A 16,880-nucleotide genomic window follows, 5' to 3' on the forward strand; every position below is an offset into this window, starting at 1 on the left:
TGGGAAGGAAGGGGTACAGTTGGGAGGTTAGGGATTCACTTTGTGATCTGGATTTTTATGTCTAAGTAAGACCAGAGAAGCAGTTCAGGGATGATGTGTTAGTCAAAATCTTGTCCTGAGTCCGGGCTGATGTAACCAGGAATTAGTTAACCAGAGCTAAAAGTGACAGAAAGGGAAACACAGTGGCTTGCTTATGAATTTCCTTGAGCAAATAAAGAGGCAAGCAGCTGTTGAATGCAGTGGTAGGATGATCCCACAATCTGCTGAGAAAGAAGCAGGACTCTGCTCCCGCTTCTTCCCGAGTCTCCTGGTGCACTGCAATTCATATCCAACACCAACTCCCACCTTTTTCTCTAGAGCACTTGTTGGAGTGGAAAGAGAAGCAGAAAGGTTGTCCTTGTAATTGATGGTCATTTCAGCAGCGTTCAGAGAGGGCCTGCTGTGTGCTTGTCACCGAGTTCAGTACTTGTTAGAAGTGGTAAATAAGTCAGTCACAGTGGGGCCTGGATCTACTTCAGAAACATGCCTTCTGTCTACTCTGCCTTTGACTGCAAAGACCATCACATACAGAAAGCAGTAATAAGCTTACATATTTATATATAAAAATTCAACATTATAAAGACATTATATATAGTCTATATAATTTGAAAATATTCTTTACGTGGTGTAGGGTAAAAACATCGTGATTGGATTCAGGAACTCAATTTGAGCCATGGCTCTTTCATTCACTAACTTGGGCAAGTCACAATCCCTCTAAGCTTTAGTTTCTTCATCTAAAAATGATTTTTTAAAAAAACAAACCTCATCATTTCCAAGGTCTCTTTCTACTTTGATATACCATGGTTTTAGGAATTGATACTGATAGTTTTTTTCAAAGTTAGACTCTCTTTTCTCTCATCCTTTTTAATATTCTTTCAAATATATTGAAATTGAATATTGAGGGAAATGGAGTTCCCCCAATAATACAGAAATGGGATACTCCTTCAAGAGTATTATAATTCAAGAAGGCTTTGCTTATTTATTAATAGCCAAAAGGGGAGGTTATGGCCCATCTTTAAAACCATTGATCTTTCTGGGCCAAATGTCAGCCCGTCCTAATGTCCTTACAGCTTCCATCATAGTTTACTTCTTCGAATGTCCAGCTAATCTTTTGAGGGAAACTGTCAATTCCCCAAGGACAGAAGTCACCTCTTGTGTTTATCCTAAAGCTCTACATGGGACTCAGTGGCAACACTAAATGAACAGCCATTCAGTGGCTATATGAACCCATGAATGAAAGTTGGCCTCATGACAATTCAGTCCTCCACAATACAGGTTAAGTCATGGGCCTCATGAAACCTCAGCTTTACACATGAAATTCCTCATTTAAACATTAAGCCACATTTGGGGCTGATTTAAAAAAAAAAAAGAGAAATACTACTCCTATGTCCATAAAGTACCAAACAGAATAGGAAATACTATTCCTATGTCCATAAAAACTAACAAACTTTGATGAATAAACAGGACTTCTAATTGAGGAAATTAAGAACCTAAATAGTGTGGCTTTTTTTTTCCCCATCCAGTTTGATTAAAATGGGAAGACTTCATGCTCTTCAAACTCCACCTTCACGGTTACACTGAATTAGCGTTGGAATGCTGCAGTTTTGGCTCCCAGAGCATACACACTTCATAGGCAGAGCTACATTAGCAGCCACACTTCCTACATGTTCATCTCTGTTAGCAGAGGTGATCAGGAAGGTTATTAGAGAGGAAATCCCCACAGTAAGCACCATAACTCAGTGTGGGGCAACAGTCTGGGGCCCTGGGCTCCAGACGAGCAGCTCAGCCAGAAGAAACCCAACACAAAACAAATGACATCCTCCACGGAGCTGAATTTCTGCGGCTTCCTAATATGACTGGAGGTTTATGCAGCCACTGTTGAGAGGAAGACCCACGTGGGTCTCTGTGAAATCTGAGTGGGCAGGGGTAGACTCTATGTTTTGCTATATCATCACTGGGGTGTGAAAATATGAGTAAAGTTTATTTACTTTCCCTTGTGGAAGGCCATAATATACATATTGTGGTATGGAATTATTCATATTTCTCATCTTTGCCCCCCCCCCACCAAGAATGATGGCTCTTTCTTAGTGAGATAACTAGCATACATGCTCTAATAATTGCCTTTTTTTTAAAGTTTTTTTTTTTTTTATGTGGACCATTTTTAAAGTCTTTCTTGAATTTGTTACAATATTGCTTCTGTTTTACATTTCGGTTTTTTGACTTCAAGGCATGTGGGATCTTAGGTCCCCGATCAGGGATCGAATCTGCACCCTCTGCACTGGAAGGTGAAGTCCTAACCACTGGGCCATAAGGGAAGTCCCCTCTAATAACTGCCTTTAAAAAAAAAGAAGACAAAAACAAGCTTCTTTACCCACCCCTGACCAATGCCCAGCCTCTGCTGGGAAGAGAAGCAGCGTCTGAATCCGGGTGTAGATGCAATATGACTGAGTCCAGCCCTGGGCATCAGTGAGTGCTGGATGGTGTCCCGGCAATTGCTATTATTTTTAAATAATGATTTTATGCCAGGAACTGTGTTAGACTCTTTAATCAGGGGTCCTTCTGTCTGGTGGTGCTACTGTCTGAATGTTTGGGTCCCCCAAATACGTATGTTGAAATCCTAATCCCTTCAAGGTAATGATAAGAGGAGGTGGGGCCTTTGGGAGATGATTATGTCAGGAAGGCGGAGCCCTCATGATTGACATTAGGATCCTTATAACAGAGACCCTGAGCCCTTATAACAGAGACCCCCGAGAGCTTGTTTGTCCCTTCTGCTATACGAGGGTGTAGTAAGAAGCCACCATCCTGCTGCCATGGAGAGGGCCTCACCAGAGTCTGACCATGAAGGCACTTGGATTCTAGACTTCCAGTCTCTAGACATGTGAAGAACAAACTTCTGTTGTCTAAAGGCCACTTGCGCTCAGTTGGTCAGTCCTGGCTGACTCTTTGTGACCCCATAGACCCCTCTGTCCGTGAGACTGCCCAGGCAAGAACACTGGAGTGTGCCATTCCCTTCTCCATGTAAGCCATCCGATCTGCAGCTGTTTTGCTATAGCAGCTGCACTGGACTAAGGAGAGGGGTACACACGTGCACTTAAGGTGGGCTCGAGTATGAACTTCCTAAAATTATACGAGAAATTTTGTACTTATGAATTTTTCTCAACAAGGTAGTCTATAGTTTTTGTCTGAATCTCAAAGCAGTCCTTAATATAGAAGGAGTTAAGAAACTGCCTGTTGTCTCTATTTGTACCTCCCCTGCCTGCCCACAATGGGCAATCTTGTTTTCTACACAGAGACCAGGATCTACGGCTTAGCAAGGTTAAGTGACTGCCCAAGGTCACACAGTGAGTAAGTGGTAGACCCAGGGTTCCAGCTGACCTCTGCTTGGTTTGCTTGGCCCCTTGGTTTGTGTTCTCTCTACTGGGAGGCCCTAAGGTGGGGAAAAGGGAAGGAATATCCATTTTACCTTCCTGCATTTAATTGGATCAGGGCCAGGAGGAGGTGAGGGTGGGTCAGAGAGTCACCCCAGTGGGGTCCACCGGGGGTGGCCAGCCTCATGGTGTTTACCTAGAATCAGGAGCTCAGTGCTCTCAGTCAGCTCCCCGTGCAGATTGGCCGCCCTGCAGGAGTACAGGCCTTGATCCAAGGAGGACACAGCTGTAAGCACCAAGGAGCCCTCGTGCAGAGGGGGAGGGGAGCCCAGTTTGCTTTTATTCCTGAACCATGTGACTTCAGCTTCAGGCACACCTAGGAGGAAAAAAAAAAAAAAATGCATCAGCCACCACATTCAGGTGACCTGGAGATATTTATAGCCTCTTGGTGGACCCGCCCCAGGGCTGCTCTGCAGGAAGCATCTGCCTGGGCGTCTTCTATGCTCCTTCGGCCAAACTAAACAGGTCTCTGACCTCTCAGGCTGTCTTGAGATCTTTTGCCTTTAAGAGCTTCCAGAGATAAGGCAGGAAGGGAAAGACTGGTTAAAAGAAGAGGAAGAGGGCAGCTGAGAAAGGCACTTGCCAGGGTGGAAGGAGTGAACCAAAGCCTTTGGAGAAAACAGCTAAGAATGAAATCTATGTATCAGTGAAAATGATTAACTTGACAACTAAATGAAACAAACCTAATGCGGAGTAAGAGAAGGCAGGCTCGAAACTGCATACACTGTATGATTTCATTTCTGAACGTAGAAAAGAAAAGCTGGTAACATCAGTCCCTGTTGTCAGCAGTCAGAGTGGGGGGTTCCTCTGAGGTACGGTGATGGAAGGGAGGTGCTGTCGCTGAGAGTGGGGACAAGGAACCTGCCTGCTAGTAGCTGTCTTTTGACTTGGGGGCTATGTTTGGTGGGCTTGGGACCTTTACAATATATGCACTTTTCGGTATAAACATTATACCTCAGTAGAAGGTTAAATGGGGTCCATGGAGTCACAAAGAGTTGGACATGACTGAGCGACTGGACAACAAGAAAGTTAAAAGCTACAGAATATTAATATATTCACGAACCAGACAAATGAAAGCTGCTAGATCCTTACCAGCACTCTACGTAGAAAACAAGCCTGTTATTTTTTGAGGCCTAAGCATTTTCTTAGAAAAAGAGGAGATGGAACCGTGGCATGAGGTTCATCACCAAAGAAAAAGAGAGACCAAAAGGGAGTACTCTGCTCTCTCCGCAGTTCAAGTTCATTATTGAGAGAGAGCTGGGGAGAGTGCGCACGTCTGAACTGGGGTGGGGCTCCTGTCTTCGGAAGTTAGGCTCTGTCCTCAAGGACTGTTAGGGGCTCAGTGCTTGTGTCCTCTACAAATTCGTATGTTGGAGTCCTAACCACCCTCAGGGTGATGTGGTAGGAGATGAGGTCTTGGAGATTTTTAGGTTTAGATGGAGTCCTCCTGAAGGCCTCTCTTTCCCTCCCTGCATCATGAGAGGACACAGCAAGAAGATAGCTGTCTGCAAGCCAGGGAGAGAGTCCTCCTCTGGGACTGAATGGCCTGGCACCTTGATTTTGGAATTCTCAGCCTCCAGAACCCTGAGAAACAAACTTCTGTGGTTTGAGCTGCACAATCTGTGGTATTTTGTTAGAGCAGCCTGAGTAGACTACGACAAGCGAATGGCTTTCATTCCTGAGGAAGCTTCCCTGTGGGTGGCATGCTGGTAAGCAGTCCTCAGTTTAGGACAAGCCTGCTGAGATGGTCTGCACAGGAGGCTCCGCGGGAAGCCCAGCTCTAGTGAGCTGAGAGACAGGAACCATGTGGCGTTAATTCACAGTCTCCAGGGAGTGGACAGCTCCGTTTCTGTACTTTCTAGCTTATTGACTTAGCTCACAATGTTTGCTCATGAAACTTGTGGACATGTATCCAGGGCATGTTTAGAAAGCCAAATCCAGGTAAATGGGGTCAAAACCCAGAAAAGGCAGAGCTGGAACTTTAGTCCTGTACTTTCTCAGAGCTGGGGATGGATTTTGCCCTTGGGGCAGGGGCAGCCTTACCCTTCGTGGGCAGCCTACAGTTGAGAATGCAGACACCTTCATGGCATCACCTGTGTACCCACTGCTTGTCTCTGACGAATAAAATGTACTCAGAGCCTCCTCTGTAAGAGCCAGCTCTCATCATGAGCCCTGGAGCACTTGCTGCTCCCGGGATCCCAATGGCAGGAAGTGGGGCTGGCTGGGAGAGCGCTCTCCTGTTGCCTCATTAACAATGAACTATTCTGCATGAATTCACTGGTGTCCTGGCTGTCCTGCTGCTTCAGGTATGGTTTCCAGTAGTGGAATGATAGCCTATGGAGGGTGGCCCAAGCGTTTGGCCGATCTGTAGAGCTTTTCTCTCCCTGTCTATAAGGAGCAGGAGAGTGACTCTCTGGTCCTCTCTTTTCATAGTAGTGCAGATTACCCATAATTCAATGTGGATCCCTAGGGACTGGCGGACTGGCTGGAGGCAGATCTGTTAAAAGAGGGGGAGACTTGGGCACCACAGCCCTGATCCATCAGAGAGGGGCACACACTGTGATACTTGACGCTCAGGTGCATGAGAGGGGCCAGGCTGGTGTTACTGTCTCTAAACACACCTGGAGTAAAGATGCAGGTGAGAGGCAGAAAGGCTGATTTTTCATTGCAACACCACTAGGGAGAGCAAGAGCATCATGATGCCCAGCCATGCCAGCTTAGACTGTGGACCCTGAGCTCTGCTTTCACGTTGGGAGGAAAAAAAAAATTCCATAGCCTTCAGGAGAAAGCCTCTGGAAAGAAAGTTGAAAAAACACCCCCCACTCACCCACCCACATCACTTCTCTCCTGAAAATGCAAGGAAAAATGAGGTTCTACAAACCAGCTTCTGCAAGTATTCACCCTTTTCCTCTCACCATAAACTGCTCACACATAGTACCTGTCAGTGGCACCTGCCTTGGACAGGGTCTGTGGGCAGCAAGTGCACAATCCCTGATAGGAACTGAGGCTGTCCTAGAGCGAGGAGGCAGAGTAAGAGACAGGGACGAGTGGGCTGTCAGTTCCACCAGGAGACGGTGGGGGTGAATGCTGTCTCCATGACGGTGCCCGTAGGCCACGACTTGGGTGTCTCCAGGGCCAACATTGTGTTTACATGGTCGGCTGCCACAGCCAGACTTGCTGCTCCTCTAAGTGACCTTCTTTGGTCAGGGTAGCCAGGGGGAGAGACAGGGATGGTGAGGAAGAGAAGGAGGAGGAGGGAAAGAGATGACCCAGGGATGGAGCCATTTCTCACATTTCCAGGAAGTGGGTGTAAGCTTCTTCCATTCTTGCCATCACTTTTGGCCTCATGCCCTTATGAAATCAAGTCTGTTTAACAGGACAAAACAGAGTCTTTACCAATAGAGCTGAATCCCTCAACGGAGAGCAGGGGAGTTCATGGGAGAAATGGACATGTTCAGAATAATGAAGGTAGATGGAAGGGACCTCCAATCTCTGTAAAACTGGGCCTACAGAGTGACCGCAGTGCTGAGGGAAGCCGCATGTTACAAGGACCATTCTGTGACAGAGTAGCAAACCTCTCCTAGACTCATTCAAACACAGACCTGCATCAATAATTTACCAGTGCTGCTGGTGTCACAGTTTGAAGGATTCCTGCCTGGGATTGTGTGCCTTAAAGAGAATGACACCAAAAAGATGCTTTGGAATGACAGCCAGCCCTGCCATGACTGATTGTGATGTATTACAAAGGTGGAACAAGGGAACAGGAAAAAAAAGGAATGAGGCATCTTTTTTCTTTTTCTCTCAAGACATGACAATGATGCCTCAGAAAATATAATCAGCCCTCATACACGCCAGAGGCCCTTGAAAAGGTAACCAGATACACATGCCTAACCAAGATGCTTAGAACACCAAGACAGCAGGAATGCACTGAGGCCAGAAGCTATACGGATCCCGAACACATTAGAGGCAGAAAGAACATTAACTGAATATTTGCTAAAAGCCAGACATTTAATAAACATGTCATACAGAATCACAAAGTTACCATGAAGCATTGTTATCAACCCCATTTTACTGATGAGGAAATTGGGACTCGAAAAGATTATGCGATCTGCCCCAAGAGACATTAGTCTGGATTCCTGAATGATTACATGAGGACAGAGTCCCTCTCCACTTTGCCACCAATCAGTGACCTACAGATGGCAGGCAGCGATCCAAACTCAGTATATCTGATGCCATGAAACCCCATCCTACCAAGTACATGACACTGTCTGCTAGTATACAAGACTGCCTCCCATGAGAAGCTCTGAATTGCTGCGTGTTATCTCTGGTGTCAATCCTTAAATGCTTTCTGCTTTTGGAATTAACCTTTCTACTGTAATCGTAACATCAAGGTTATTGTTAGGAGGGAAGTTTCTAGAATCCATTGTTAGTACACTTCTTGGTGAGAAGCTTATTAGGTTGTAGATGATTTTTTTCCCTAGCCTGTTGTGATATGACAGCACATTCTACAGAAATAAATGTTTGAAAAGTGACAAAAAAATACACTCTACTGAAGAGCAAAGTCCACAGCTATACTGCTGACAAGTTAGCTGGATAGGCTCCACACTCTGGACTCCCTGGTATGATCTGTGTCTAAAATAGGAAGTGAAAGGACCTGCTTTTACTTTTCCTGCTCTGTGGCATATCTTATCAACAACACAGTGGTCTCTCTGCTGCTTGAAAGGATCAATAAATGAGTGTAGTCATAATGGGCTGTAACTTGACTTGATTATGAGGATTAGTGCTTTTAATATCCACTGAGCTGCCAGGTAGGGTGATGCTATAGTAATCTTTTTTTAAATCCCAGATAGAATACTCTTGTTAACTAGACCACTTGTTATACTTGGAAGGCTGCCTGCACCCTGACACCTTGTCAACATCTTCAGGTGGGGCATCCACTGAAAGGCACACCTTGACATGATAAGTTCTAGAAATTTCTCTAAAGGCTGGTGCAAGACAAGGGAAGAATATAGTAACTTAAAATGTCAATCTGAGCGATTGTTCTAAAGAACCATGGCAGTCTGGTAAGGAGGCTTGTAGTCTTCCACATTTCTTCACACTAGCTGTGACAGATGCTGATAGATATTCCTTCTTTTTCCTGGGTACCCAGCCTGGGCTTCCCTGATAGCTCAGATGGTAAGGAATCTGCTTGCAATGCAGGAAACCTGGGTTCAATCCCTGGGTTGGGAAGATTCCCCTGGGGAAGGGAATGGCACCTACTCCAATATCCTTGCCTGGAGAATCCCACAGACAGAGGAGCCTGGCGGGCTACAGTACCTGGGATCACAAAGAGTCGGACACGACTGAGCGACTAATACCTCCTCCTCCTCAGCCTGGCAACATTCCCCAACAGCCCTTGGTAGCAGTGAGTGGCCATGTGACTAAGAAGGGATGTGAGAAGCAGTAATGCGTGCTACTGGTTTGGCCAAAAACGTTTGTTCCGGTTTGCCAAGTATCACCCTCAAAACCATTTCAACCATCCTCTACACTTTGTTTTCCCCTTGTCTTACTGACAGGTTAGAGAGAACCTTTGGGGAGACCTTTGAAGGCATGTATTCAGGATAACAGAACCACCAGTGTCCAGGGATGCTGAAGGACTGTGGGGGGCAGATCCCCTCCCCTTCAGCTGACCAGGACCACTCTTTGGACTCCTAGGTAGGCAAGTAATAAACTTCTATTGTGTTTGAGTCATCATTATACATTTGGGGGTCTACCTGTTACCATAGGCTAGCCTTTCCTGGCTAATACACTGCCCATCATTGACTCCTCAACTATTTATTTCTACATGACTAGTCCTGACAATTTTATATCCTAGGTAAGTCTTCAAAAGCTTCCCCTGTTCCAAAATGTACCATAACCTAGGAAAGCATAAGATTTAGCTCCTGCCTACTGTCCCCCACCTCTCAACTACAAGTCACCCTACTGTCTTCTAGCCTCTCCATCTTACAGCCAAGCCAGCCACATTTCACTCTTTCAAATGCAACATACTCTTTCTACCTCAGGCCCTTTGCACGTCCTACTCCCAATGACTGAAACTCTTCCTCCTCCTCTAACCCCTTATCTCACATTCTGTTTTCTGAATTCTTCTCCAATAGAGAACAAGTATGGGAGTGGTATAAAAGACTGAATCACTTTTCAAGAAAAAGCCTCATCATACTTGTTGTTTAATGGTTTTTATGTTTAAGGGTTGGGAATAATTTGTGAGTCTGCATTTTACATGTTGAAAGCATACATGTGCAAAAGATATTTAATGAAAAACTGCTAACAACTCAAACATGCAAGGACACGAGTTATTCTATGTAAATTATGTAATAGTCTTAAAATATACTATTATATAGCCATTGAAATTATGTCACAAGAGAGTCATAAAGGCCACTTGTAGCATCAAAGTAAAAATAGTTTCTTTTGCTATTTGGTATTATAGCTGTCAGTATTTCGACTGGAGACTCAGCTCAAGAATGATTTCTTTTTCCAGTAAATTCACAGACCAACAGTTTAATCAAAAGTAGGCTCTTTCCCATCTATGTTGAATAAAGGTGAAAGTGAAAGCGAAAGTCACTCAGTCGTGTCCAACTCTTTGTGACCCCATGGGCTATACATGTCCATGGAATTCCTCAGGCCAGAACACTGGAGTGGGAAGCCTTTCCCTTCTCCAGGAGATCTTCCCAACCCAAGGATTGAACCCAGGTCTCCCTCATTGTAGACAGATTCTTTACCAACTGAGCTACAAGGGAAGCCCATGTTGAATAAAAACCTTATCTAATAAAAGGCACAATGACAGAGACACATTTATTTTATTTAACTATGATTAATACAAATGGTCCTATGAATAACACTAAGTTTTTAGTAATGCAATGTGCATGGCCAGGCAAAAACTGGACCTTACCACCTAGGATTTCACTATCAGGTTACCAAGAGTGAATCTCTTGGTGAAGTTGGAGACATGGCGCTGGGTGGCCCAGAAGAGCTGACCAAAGCTGTTTCGACTTTTCTAGTTTTCCTGTGATAAATACTTCTCCACCTGAATCCTGGTTTTCTCAACCTCCTTCAGATGCTCAAGTCCTGATTTTGCTGCCCTTTACTTCCCACTCTTTTAGTCCTACCAGTCCCAACACTCAAGAGGAGACCCAATATGGTCCATTATATTGGGAGACCCATCTTATCTCCAGCTGGTGTGCTGTCTTCAAGGCACATGTTCCTGGAGATCAGATGGGGAGTGATGGTCCTGCATAAAGGATCTGGCCTTCACCAGCAGTCTGTGTACAGAGCGGCAACTCATTCCTGGGACACCCTGATTGAGAGTACAGAGCCTGAAGGGATTTAGTGTTTTCTACAGGCTTTCACTGAGGCGGCTGGATGCACGGGCCAAGGGACGCTTTACCAAGAAGAAGCTAATGTATTACGACAGAGAGAGATTTATATTTTGGGATTCCTAGAGCTACCAGAAGATTTCAGAGAAAACCAGACCTGTCTGTTCTTAGGACACAACATGCTGCAGAAGAAGATCTTCCTCCTACTTCTTCTAAAATGGGTTCTCTCTGGCCTTATAAATCACAGGCAGAGGTGAACTTTCCGAAGCTGGGGCTGAGATCTAAGATGAAGAAACACCCAGAACAGGGGGTGCCAACGCCTGTCCTCTTTTCAGACAGGGTATGACGTGGGAACGTTGGTTGGGGTGCCATGGGAAGGTATATCTGATGAGGACAGCAATCGGGGGGCTGTCGCTGGGCCCTGGCATGGGAGTCATCTATTTCCCCTTTGTATCATGGCAGTGGAAACCCTTAGGGCAGACAGGCTAGCAGTTCACAGGAAGGGAGAATTGGCAGCTGAGCTTTGGGTGTTTTCTGTTTTTAAATTGAAGGTAAATGCCTTTATGAAGGGCATATTGCCACCTCCTCTGGTCTACTCCTCCACTTTCTGACCTTCTGGTCCCTAGAGGCCTCTGAGTTTACAAGAGCTACCCAAGGGCGACATTTATATCACATGCCCAAGAGCACTGGCTGTTTTCATAAATGACTCCTGCACCTCGGAGAGGAGCTTCCCTGCTGGCTCAGCAGGGAAGAATCTGCCTGCAATGCAGAAGACCTGGGTTTGATCCTTGGGTTTGGAAGATCCCTTGGAGCAGGAAATGGTAACCCACTCCAGTACTCTTGCCTGGGAAATCCCATGGACAGAGGAGCCTGGTGGGCTACAGTCCATGAGGTTACAAGAGTCAGACACTAAACCACCACCACCCACTCACTTCGAATGTAAGCTCAGGTTGCTGTTGGTCTTACGCCTGCCAACCACTCCTGAGCTTTCCACCACGACTGTCCTGAGTTTAGGCCCCCAGTACCTCTGCTCTAAACTACTGCTATTCATCGCTAAGGCAAGAATACTGGAGTGGGTTGCCATTTCCTTCTCCAGGGGATCTTCCCCATCCTGGGGTGGAGCTCATGTCTCCTGCTGGGCAGGCAGATTCTTTACCACTGTTCCATCTAAACTACTGTGGGTTTATATATATAGTCTTAGTTGTGGCATGTGGGCTCAGCTGCCCCACAAAAATGTGGGGTCTTAGTTCTCTGACCAAGGATCAAACCCATGTCCCCTGCACTGCAAGGCGAATTCCCAGTCAGTGGTCCATTGGGGAAGTCCCTAAACTACTATGGTTTCTTAACTGGCCCCTCTGTCTCAGTATTTTTTTTTTTTTCCTTCAACCTATTTTATACACTGCATGACCTCTAATGCCACTTCCAACCTGCTTTGTCTGAATTCCTCATCCAAATGTTCAGAGTATCCCATGGCACAGTTGCACGTGACTAAAGTTTAAGCCCCTTTACCCACCCCATCTCTGAGCTCCAGGATTCCACTAGACCAAAGTGGTCACATTTCCCTTGAAGTCCTGCAGCTTCCCTACTTACATGATTTTTCTTACATTCTTTAGTCCATTGTAACACCCTCTGTCCCCATCCTTGAATGCACACGTTCCACCAGTATGTGGGATAGAGATAAAAACAACCTCTTCTCCCTCATCTATCCCAGTATTCCTCTGATCAACTTCAGTAGCACTTTCCACGTTCAGAGTGACTGAGTGTGCCTGACTTTCCCTAGTAGGCCCAATTCCCTGAAAGCAGAATTTGTACTATCCTTTCAGCCCCCAACCTAGCACAGGGTTCCATTAATATCTGAACAAATGAATTGAAACATGTATAATATAAGAAATAAATCGCCAGTCCAGGTTTGATTTCGATGTAGGATACAGGATGCTTGGGGCTGGTACACTGGGATGACTCAGAGGGATGGTATGGGGAGGGAGGTGGGAGGGAGGTTCAGGATTGGGAACATGTGTACACTCGAGGCGGATTCATGTTGATGTATGGCAAAACCAATACAATATTGTAAAGTAATTCAGTTCAGTTCAGTTGCTCAGTCGTGTCCAACTCTTTGCGACCCCATGAATCACAGCATGCCAGGCCTCCCTGTCCATCACCAACTCCCGGAGTTCACTCAGACTCATGACCATCGAGTCAGTGATGCCATCCAGCCATCTCATCCTTGGTCGTCCCCTTCTCCTCCTGCCCCCAATCCCTTCCAGCATCAGAGTCTTTTCCAATGAGTCAACTCTTCACATGAGGTGGCCAAAGTACTGGAGTTTCAGCTTTAGCATCATTCCTTCCAAAGAAATCCCAGGGTTGATCTCTTTCAGAATGGACTGGTTGGATCTCCTTGCAGTCCAAGGGACTCTCAAGAGTCTTCTCCAACACCACAGTTCAAAAGCATCAATTTTTTGGCGCTCAGCCTTCTTCACAGTCCAACTCTTACATCCATACATGACCACAGGAAACACCATAGCCTTGACTAGACGGACCTTAGTCGGCAAAGTAATGTCTCTGCTTTTGAATATACAATCTAGGTTGGTCATAACTTTTCTTCCAAGGAGTAAGCGTCTTTTAATTTCATGGCTGCAATCACCATATGCAGTGATTTTGGAGCCCCCCAAAATAAAGTCTGACACTGTTTCCACTGTTTCCCCATCTATTTCCCATGAAGTGATGGGACTGGATGCCATGATCTTCGTTTTCTGAATATTGAGCTTTAAGCCAACTTTTTCACTCTCTTCTATCACTTTCATCAAGAGGCTTTAGCCTCCAATTAAAATAAATAAATTATTATTTTTTTTTTACTTTACAATATTGTATTGGTTTTGCCATACATCAACATGAATCTGCCACAGGTGTATAAATTAAAAAAAAAAGGATGCGTTTCTTACCTGCAGCTTGGCAGTTAATAGTCACATTCACACCTTGCACTGTTTTGACGGTGCTTCCTACATCAACTGTGATTGCGGGCTCCTCCGTGTTGATCACCATCTCTCGGGATGTTTTCACTAGTGGCTTTCCTGAGGGTGAGACGGAATGTGACATTTTATTAGATGGGGGGCTTTGGGCACTCCCTTGAAACATGATCGACAATGAACAAGGGATAGACCCATCTTTTTCCACTGACCATTGTTTTCCTTTTCTGACTGTAACTATAAAAACCATCCACCCATCTGCTTATCTAGCTACCACAGAATCGTCAGAAAAGAGTAAGGATTGAAGAATCTGAGGCCGGAGCAAGGCAACAGTTGGGATGACTTGTACATCTTACCATTAAACTGACAAGGTTTAATAGATTCCATTTTAATGGAATTAAATTTTTGAGATAGTTGCAGATTCACATTCAGTTATAAGAAATAACATAGAGCAATACTTTGTACTCTTTACCCAGTTTCTGCCAATGGCAGTATCTTACTGATATTATGATATCATGACTAGGACATTGACACTACATTTCCAGGGCTACAAGGATCCCTCATATTGATCCCAGCCCTGCCTTAATCCTTTGGCAACCATTAATCTGTTCTCTATTTCTTACACTTTTGTCATTTCAAGAATGTTATATAAATGGAATCATACCGTATGTAACTTTTTTTGATTGGCTTTTTTTCGCTCAGAGTGACTCTCTGGAGATTCTTCCAGGTCTGACATGGTATGGTGGCATGTATCAGCAGTTTGTTCCCTTTTATTGCTGAGTAGTATTCCATGGTATGGATGTACCAGGTATGTTCAGCCATTTACTTACTGAAGGACACATTGGTTGTGTCCACATTTTGGCTATTCAAATAAGCATATAAAAACATTCCTCTCCAAGTTTTTGTGTGAACATTTGTCTTCATTTCCTTTGGGAAAAATGCCCAGGAGAGTAATTGCTAGGTCACATGGTAGTTACATGTTTAGATTTCTAAGGAACTGCTGAACTGTTTCCCCAAGTGGCTGTATCATTTCACATTTCCACCAGTAATATATAAGGGATGTGGTTTTTCTGCATTCTCATCAGCATTTGATTTTTACCTTTATTTTTATTTTTGAACTTTTAATTTTATGTTGGAGTATAGTCAATTAGCAATGTTGTGATAGTTTCAGGTGGACAGCAAAGGGACTCAGCCATACATATACATGCAAGGTCTGTGATATATTCTGAGTTAATTTTTGTATAAGGTACGAGATTTAGGTCAAAGTTTGTTTTTTGCCTATGGGTACACAATTGTCCCATGACCATTAATTGAACAAGTTATCTTTCTTCCACTGAATTGCTTTTGCTGTTTGTCAAAATCATCTGGGTATATTTTTGTGGTTCTACTTCTGCATTCTCCTTCTGTTCCAGTCAGTTTCAAGATACCAATACCACACAGTCTTAATTACTGTAATTATATAATTATCTTGAAATTGATTCTTGAGTCTGATTCTTCCCACTTTATTCTTGTTTGCTATTCTAGTTTCTTTGCTTTTCTACATACATCTTAGAATAATAATATCTACAACTATAAAATTTTGCTGTGATTTTGATAGGAAATACACAAACATACATTATTTTAGAGATAATTGACATCTTTACTGAGTCTTCCAACCCATGAACATTGTGTGTCGATTTATTTATATCTATCTCCTTTCTTTCATCAGAGTTTTGTAGTTTCTAGTACACAAGTCTTGTATTTGTTAGATTTATACCCAATTATTCTTTTTTCAAGGGATGGTAAATGATATATTTTTTTTAATTTCAGTGTTCATATGTTCATTGCTGGTATATAGAAATAGTTGAGTTTTATACAGCGTGTAAACTTACTAAACTCATATGTTAGTTCTATAACTTTTTCTTTTTACAATCCCTGGTATTTTCTTAGAAGGCAATCATTTCTCTGCAAACAGTTTTATTCCTTCCCTTTGATGTATATGCCTTTTATTTCCTTTTCTCAGATTATTTCATCAGACAGAACTTCCATCACTATGTTGAATAAACAGTGTTGATAAAAGTGGGATTTTAGTATGATGAGTGATTTTTCATTTGGAATCTGGACATTTTCATATCATGCTCTGCAACTTTGGACCTTATTAAAATCTGTTTTAGCTGCTGTTCTCTGAAACCACTCAGGTAGGGGGGAGGGAGGTGCCACCTGGTTACTCCCCAGTGGAGGCAGAAGTCCACGTTCTCTACTTGGCCTCCTCTGTGACCTATGTGGGGGCTCCTCTTAACTGCTGGGCCTGGGCAGAGCTTCTGGCTCCCCACCAACTCTGCTGTGGGAAGGGTGTTGTTACTGCTGGTATGGGCCAAAGTCCTAACTCTCCAGGAGGCTTCCTCTACCACCACCCCAGAGGGAAGAGGGGCACTGCAGGGTGAGGAGAGAAGCCCCAGGTCCCCATGTTCTCCACATTGCACCCTTGTGGGGATTAAATCCATCTTCTCTGTCCAGGGGTCTTGGGGAACCATGTTCCAGTCGGATGAGGAGTCCAATCTTTCCATTCAGGCTTTGCTGGGATGGGTAGTCGTGGACCCCACAGCTTTCTGTGGTGTTTAAAACAGAGCAGCATTTTCTAAGAGTTCACTGCCCTGCTAGGCTGTCCCTTTCCTGGTCTTTTGGGTAGAGGGAGCAAGCTTTAGTGGGGACTTTTTATTCTGTTTCTGTTTATTTCCTGATAGCCACCTTCTTCAGCTCCAAGTTTGAGATTTATGATACAAACAAACAAACAAGCCCCCCCCACCCCAGTGAAGTCACACTTGTGTCCTTCCTCAGCACCCACAGACCCTAGCCAGTCTGCTTTCTCCTCTCCACTCTCAGTCTCCTTATGTTTTACATAGAACGTCTGGATTTTACTTGCATTTACCAGGAAGAATAGGGGAAAATCTATCTATGCCATCTTCCCAGATGTAGCAGTTCTGTGTACATTATACTTTAATAGGCCTTTATCAGGTGGGGCTAAAAATACAGTACTTCATGAACATGATCATTAAATACAATGAAAAGATACATTCATTGAGCACCTTGGGGAGATAAGGGTCTACATGAGATCATTTTCA

At 44.3% G+C, this 16,880-nt stretch overlaps 1 protein-coding gene across 2 annotated transcripts in view; it reads right to left on the bottom strand.

Annotated features, from left to right (window-relative positions):
- ADAMTSL1 (ADAMTS like 1) overlaps positions 1 to 16,880 on the bottom strand; it is a 1,105,223-nt gene that overhangs the window by 94,519 nt on the left and 993,824 nt on the right. For both annotated transcript variants that reach the window (XM_018051922.1, XM_005683638.3), the window contains 2 exons: positions 13,756 to 13,884; positions 3,604 to 3,783 (listed from right to left, as the gene is read on the bottom strand). In XM_018051922.1, coding sequence (XP_017907411.1) covers positions 3,604 to 3,783; positions 13,756 to 13,884 — 309 coding nt within the window. The remainder of the gene's footprint in view (positions 1 to 3,603; positions 3,784 to 13,755; positions 13,885 to 16,880) is intronic.

The sequence above is a fragment of the Capra hircus genome, chromosome 8, assembly GCF_001704415.2.
Source record: "Capra hircus breed San Clemente chromosome 8, ASM170441v1, whole genome shotgun sequence".
NCBI lineage: Eukaryota > Metazoa > Chordata > Mammalia > Artiodactyla > Bovidae > Capra > Capra hircus.